Here is a 7,172-nt window from a genome sequence, read left to right as displayed (position 1 = left end):
TAATAATGTAATTGATTTAGTTACAGTATTTTACTTCGTCAGTGAACGATGTTAAACTTTGCTATATTTCAGGACCAAACCAGTGTTCCTTAGAGGGTGTGTAAGTACGATCGACGAATCTAAGGTAAATAACAATCGAAAGGAATGTAGAGTTTATACAAAGTTCACCAGCATTCCGGTGACGGTTATATTGCTAATATGCCAGTCTGGTGCATATATAAAATGGCCCCGGTCGTGCATCTTTACGAGCGGTTAAAAACATGCAAAACGTAAAGAATAGAGGACGTGGGCCACGAAAGGTCTCTCTTCTTAGAATTTCCAATGCCCGGCAGCTTTCATCGGGCACTTGTTTTCTAGCTTCCCCCTATTTTCAAAGATTTCGAACGTGCGGGTGATGTTTTGAGCGTATAACAAGCATCTTCGCACATATGCCCGAGCAGAGAGAATAAGTCATACTTATTTATTGCAAATCGGAGTCTATTACCTTGGCCTTGGCTTTGTTTTGATCGTCCACACGAACGTGTATTTGAATCAGTGTTACTACGGATTTCTTGTCGTCTCTCTTGGTTTTCCATATGTCCTTCTTCCTCTTGGCACGTAAATCCCCCATGCAGAAAAGCGCGACGCCGTGTTCACGCTCATAGTACCCGACAGCGCATATAAATGAATATATGAAGCCCTTTTTAGAAATCTGTTTAATGCATGAATTTTACACAAAAAATAAAACACTGTAACTGACCAATGTTCTCATTTACGTGATCCAGAAATTCTCACAAACTATTTACTGCGCGGAAAAACGACGACGAAGTTGAGAGAGATTGGAAGCCTTTTGCATCTGCTCCCTCGAAAACGTTATCTGTTTTTATTTTACGGGTGATACGCCGTGAAATTTAATTTCCGGCACCAAGCAGCAAGTTCCCGGTCCCGGCCCAGGGTGGTACTTCACCAGTAGCCCCGGGCCGAAGACCTCAAGGATGTCTGAACAAGCTCCATCGCTGGCGCCAGGGACCTCCGAGGGCGGGACACCCGGACCATCACATGCAAGTGCTCAGCAGCCAACTCAGAACGCCGTAGCCATGTCGCCAGTTGTCATGGCTACCAGTACTGTAAAAATCCCAACCAAGCGACGATGCCCGGACTTTGATAAAGATCCACTATCCGACGACGACCAAACCTCTACCTACACTGTTCACGGCACAGTCGCCCCATCGGAGGGAGGCAGTCAGGATCACATGCAAGACGTCGACCTGGACGATTACGAGAACCCTTTCACTGAAGTCCGATACAAGAAAAACCGCCCTGCAGGGATACCAGTAGTCTTTAAAACAGTCAACAGAGAAAAATCTTTCTGGCGCATCAATCCCAATGTTGTTGCCAACGGAGTGATTGGCATCGCCAAAGAGAAACTACCCTCGCACCGCATCAACAAGGATGGCAGCCTTGCTGTTAGCGTGGAATCTCTCCTAGCGGCAAACAGGCTTCTTGCTGTTACATCGCTTTGTACCATCGAGGTGACCACGAGTGTCCCCGAGTCATACTCACGGAACCTCGGGAAAATCAAAGGAGTCCCTCTTGAATACTCGGACGGTGAGCTACTCGAATATTTAAAAGATTTCGGCGTCCATAATGTTCAGCGCCAGATTGCTTACAGACGACAGGATAACGGCAAAGTCGAAGAACACAAGACTGAGAGTGTTATTCTTCGTTTCCGTCCGGATCGCCCAATGCCACAGCGCATTTTAATGGGTTTCACATCTCACCCTGTAGAGGAATACTTTGGCCCACCCATCCAATGCTTTCACTGTCAAAGATATGGGCACATTTCAAAATTCTGCCGTGGTCCACAACGTTGTAAAGTGTGCGCTGGGCCGCACAATCACAAGGCGTGTACATCTTCGCAAGACCCAAAGTGTGCCAACTGTGAAGGTCCACATCCCTCAACGTTTGCTGGATGCCCATGCAAGAAGTCCGCGACAAACATACACAAGAAGGAACTCGTGAACGGTAGGGATTACCGAGCAAAGAAACCAAACCCTAACCCAGACATTGTACGTTTTTCAAGGCCACCGCCATCTGAAAATCCAAAGAAATCAACGAAGAGAACGTACTCTGACGTCGTACAAGGGGCACCAAAAGAAGAGAGGAGAAGATCAAAAGCAATGTTACAAGACATTCCTCCGTCAAGAAATACCTTGGATCCTACGACACGGCCACCGGTAGCAGCACCTCGTAGAGGAAAGAACAATGAACGCAACCCACCAGCTGCTGCAATTCCAGGTAGAATACCTCAGGAACAACAAAACGACCTTGGACAAGTTATTGTTCCCATGCTTTTTGCTGCGCTTAGAGCAATAATCAGAACGCTGCCCGGTTCTAGCGACCTTCCGGAAGTTAGGGCAATACTGGCCATGGAACCACTCATCAGGTCAACATGCCCATTGGTGAGTGGATACCTCCATGGCTGAGGTCTATAAGCGCACATCTATCCTCAGTGGAATGCTAACAGCTTGCAAGGAAAATCAGGGGACTTTCGACAATTTGTTGCACAATATTCTTTCCCCATTCTGGTAATATCAGAGGCGCGTGTAAATAATCAATTTCGACTTGCTAATTATGTTACGTACCAATCAAAAAGGCCAAAAGGACCAAGTCGATGCTTAGTCGGAGTGCGTAAAGAATTTGGCTCGCTTCTGTTATTTACTTCAGATTCAAGTGCATTGAAGTATGTCGTCTGTAAAGTCAGTTATGGCACGACCTCACTTACTGTAGTAGGCGTGTATATAGAACCGCAGGAGACTGTGACAAGAGCAGAGTTCGAGGCCTTATTCACAAGACTTGAACGTCCCTACGTTGTTTGCGGAGATTTTAACGCCCATCATACCCTATGGGGCGGATCCCACTGCGATCCTCGAGGAAACCTTATCGAAAGCCTGGTAGACCAGTATGATATGTGAATTCTGAATGAAGGCTCTCCAACATACTTGAAAGGTGTAAACTATTCAAGTTGCCTAGACCTGACCTTGTGTTCCTCCGATCATTCACATGAGTTTGACTGGCGCACAGACTTGGACACGCGTGGCAGTGATCATTTTCCCATACTGATACACCATCCCCGGATTGTTGCTAATCGTGTTCCGCACCGGGTACACTTTACCAACTGGAAAATGTTCCGCTTTTTAAATAACAAAGAGGTGGAAGAAATTCAATCTCTCGAAGACTTCGAAAACATCATTAGCAGAAATTTTGAAAAGGCGACACGTAGGGTGCCCGTTCCAAAAGACCGTGGTTGTGTAAATGGCGAATATGAAAGACTGCGGGCTATAAGACGCAAAGCTGAAAGAAGGTATCGGAGATCTGGGAGAATCGAAGACTATCGCGAGGCTCAACACCTCCATACTCAAATGCGCCGACAGCTACAAAAGCTGGCTAAGCGTCATTGGAGAAAGCTTTGGGCCAGATTTTCTCCTTTCACCCAAATTAAGATGGTATGGAACATACTGCGTTCGCTTAGGTCCCCTGTTACGCAACAACGTCCATTTCGGGCACTGGAAATTTCACGAGGAACATCCGAAGTGACAGTGGCTGATGAGTTTTGTGCTTCTCTATCTCAACCAGGTGTGGCAATGTTATCGCCAGAATATTGTGCCTCTCGTGAAGCTGCACTGAAAGACGTTGCTCAAGAAATTCATTCCCAACACTGGCAACTCGACTATATTTTCACCATTCATGAACTTAATGAGGCGTTACGAACGATTCGTAAGCATACAGCCCCTGGGCATGATCACATTCGTTATGAAGCACTTACAAATCTCGGGCCGGGAACACTGCGCAGCCTACTTGATATTTACAATGATGTGTGGAACAGAGAAACCTTCCCAGCTTCATGGAAACTAGCGAAGATAATTCCATTACTGAAGTCGGGAAAAACACCGAAAGAGCTGGGATCATTTCGCCCAGTCAGTCTTACAAGCTGTGTAGGAAAAATCTTCGAGAAGATGATTCAATCACGTCTACAATGGTGGATGGAAACAACCGATGTATTACCGGAACAATTAACCGGATTTCGACCTCGACGATGCACTATAGACTCAGTCCTAGATCTTGTAACAACTATTGAACATGAACGGGCATCCGGAAATATGACGATCGCTGTATTTCTAGACGTGCATCGTGCTTTTGACACCGTGAGTCACGAACATGTTCTCCGTGGACTTCTACGGCTTAAGATACGAGGCCGTGTGATCCGCTGTATACGCAACTTTCTCATGCACAGGAAGATATTTGTAAGCACGAGTGAGGGAAATAGCAAACAACATGAACTGCACCACGGCGTGCCACAAGGCAGCGTGTTAAGCCCCACTTTATTCAATGTAGTCATGGCTGAACTGCCAAGTAAACTTCCTGCACCTCTGAATGTGTCCATCTACGCTGATGATATCTGCATATGGGTGTCTGGGTCTTCTGAGACCAAACTACAAGAACAACTGCAGTATGGCCTTAATGACACATACAGTTATCTTCGTGAAAGGGGCATGGACATTTCAGTTAAAAAATCTGCATTTCTTCCATTTACTAGAAAGCACCTTAAGAATTTTAAATTGACACTTCAAGGACAACATATTGAAAAGGTAAAGTGGCATCGTTTTCTTGGAGTTACGCTGGACTGCTCCCTCACATGGTCAAGACATATTAACATGCTTGAGGAAAAAATTAAGAGTCATTAACGTTCTTAGATATGTGGCAGGTGCCAGATGGGGAGGCTCGACTGATGGACTACTGCTATTGCATACAGCTCTAGTACGCCAGACTATCGCATACTCCATTCCTGTTTTACATGGCCTCTCACCAACACTCGAGAAACGCTTGACATACATGATTGCGCGAAGTTTGCGCGTATGCCTTGGACTCCCCCGTGCAACATCTAGTGACCTCGTCATTGCTGAGGCCAAGGAACCTCCAGTACCTGTTCTCCGGGAACAAGAAACATGCCGTCATTATCTTCGACTGGCTTCGCACTCACATGCCCGACCCTTGTGCCAAAAGATACTTCGACGGACGGAGTCTAGCTTTCACCGACTTCTCGTAGGACTACCCGTCACAGCACCCCATCATGCGCATTGGCTCCCAAGTCCAATCAACCCTCCGTGGACAATTCCGTCACCGGAGATACAGACCGAAATTCCTGGTCTTGGATCAAAATCTTCGGTGGCCCCCCTGGTGGCGAAGACAATGTCCCTCTCCCATTTAGAGGCACGCTACAAAGACGACATTCATATTTACACAGACGGGTCAACATCTAACAAGGGGTCAACATCTGCTTACTCAATTCCGATGTTGGACACATTTAAATGTTTTCGATTGTCCCATCATACATGCTCGACGTCAGCGGAGTTACATGCAATACTTTCAGCATCATCATTCATTGAAGCATTCGGTACACCATCAAACTGGGTTATTCTAACGGACTCGAAATCATCCCTAGAGTTATTACAGGGCATGCACCTTCGTACTACCCAGGCGACCATTCTATATCGGGTGCAACTCACATTAGCACAAGCTCGACTCCACGGACATAACGTCAGGCTACAATGGATACCGAGCCACTGCCAAATCGCCGGAAATGAAGAAGCTGATCGCCTGGCAGCTCAAGCTCACGATGGTGACGTAATGGAAGCGACATCCTTTACCTCTGGAGATGCAAAATTCATCCTTCGTCACTTACGCCATCTACGTTGTCGGCAGTGCTGGCTAAAGGACACTTCAGCAAACACTCTCCTACCATATATTGACCCGGATTTTGAGCTTCCGCCACACACCGGGATGAAAAGAAAATACGACGCATTAATCCATCGACTCAGACTTGAAGTGGCCTTTACTAATAGCTTTTTATTTCGAATTAAACGTCGAGATTCGCCAAGATGTGACTGTGGAGAACCATATCAAGATTTACAACATATCCTCCTTGACTGTGAACGCTTTCGACATGAAAGGCGCCGGATGGAGATTCGCCTTCAAATATTAGATGATAGACCCCTGTCTCTGACCAAGTTGCTGGGGCCCTGGCCAACGCGTAAAAAGCAAGACAGAGCAATGAATATCATTCATGACTTTCTAAAGGACACTAGAATCGTGTATGATTATTAAGTGCGAACGTGCGTCAATTTTAACGTGAATGACTATGTATGTAATTTAGCAAATCGGTGCACGACTCCGAAACGGTCGCCTTATTCGCAATTGTAATTAGATTTGTTTGTAAGTTTTTTTTTTTTTTTTTTTTTTTTTACGGTTATACTTTATGTGTTTTATCTTTATTCTTTTCCTTTTATGTTCTTCCTTTTATTTATATATAATTTCTCTCTCTTTCTCGTTATGGAGTAGCCGGTGTCATTTAAAGAATACCAACATCTCTATAATAAAGAACTTATCTCTCTCTCTCTATTTACTGCGCTATAATTATTTGTATTATTTGCTCTTATAGTCAAACCCAGAGGGAAAAAAAAACGCACTCGCTTTTCCCCGTAGAAATGCATTACTGGAAGTAAATTTTCGACTGGTTCCTGTCTGCTTCAGTTTACAAGAGCAAACTAGCGCCAGTTGAACCTCTAGCGTACATTATAATAACTCTATGCATGAAGACGTACGACAGCCCCTTTTGAATTGGGTGGCAGCTTGCGCCACCTATTTTTGTTTTCTGCTAGTGCTTTTGTATGACGCATTAGCAGTGCGACCGTGGATTACATCGTGAACTCTCTCAACCGCCGCGAATCCGAGAAAAAAGAAAGCCCCGAAGACAGCCCTTTGAATTTTTTTCTCTTTGCTAACCACGGCAGGTTGGTCAGAGTAATCTGTAATTTGCTCTCTATAGCGGTTTCTTTCGGCAGAGAACTGTGCACAGTGCCTGCTCTTTGAATAGACGACCCTTTGGCAGCCTGGCATATATATCTGGTATCTAAAAGCGGCGCGGCATTTCCTGATTGCCGCACTGCCTGCTGCATGCGATCCCGCGGTGGTGGGGAGTCAATGCGTGTATGCATTGTTTGCGCGGGGACTGTAGTATATCTTCGACGATATTGCTGCTGGTTTTCCCCCCACGGGGAGTCGGGCGGCACTATATATTCTCTCGCTCGGGTTCGCTTCATCCTTCTCGTATAGAAGGCAAAAATGCTTCGTTC

General features: G+C 45.7%; 1 protein-coding gene across 1 annotated transcript; it reads left to right on the top strand.

Moving 5' to 3' along the window:
• Positions 1-974: 974 nt before the first annotated feature.
• Positions 975-6,144, top strand: LOC115324697. Its single transcript, XM_040217013.3, has 2 exons — positions 975-1,587; positions 5,087-6,144. Exons 1-2 carry the CDS (start codon positions 975-977, stop codon positions 6,142-6,144), a joined length of 1,671 nt encoding a protein of 556 aa, XP_040072947.1.
• The last annotated feature ends 1,028 nt before the right edge of the window (positions 6,145-7,172 follow it).

The sequence above is a fragment of the Ixodes scapularis genome, unplaced genomic scaffold, assembly GCF_016920785.2.
Source record: "Ixodes scapularis isolate PalLabHiFi unplaced genomic scaffold, ASM1692078v2 PGA_scaffold2__306_contigs__length_199485367, whole genome shotgun sequence".
Lineage (NCBI taxonomy): Eukaryota > Metazoa > Arthropoda > Arachnida > Ixodida > Ixodidae > Ixodes > Ixodes scapularis.
The sequence above is the reverse complement of the archived record's forward strand: the minus strand, read 5'-3'. Positions and strand labels throughout refer to the sequence as shown.

Bases quoted from the DNA above. Each gene is read 5' to 3' on its own strand.
- LOC115324697 (XM_040217013.3), top strand. From the start codon at position 975: ATGTCTGAACAAGCTCCATCGCTGGCGCCAGGGACCTCCGAGGGCGGG. The intron at 1,588-5,086 runs GTGAGCTACTCG...GACTTCTCGTAG, and splicing joins CCCTCTTGAATACTCGGACG to GACTACCCGTCACAGCACCC.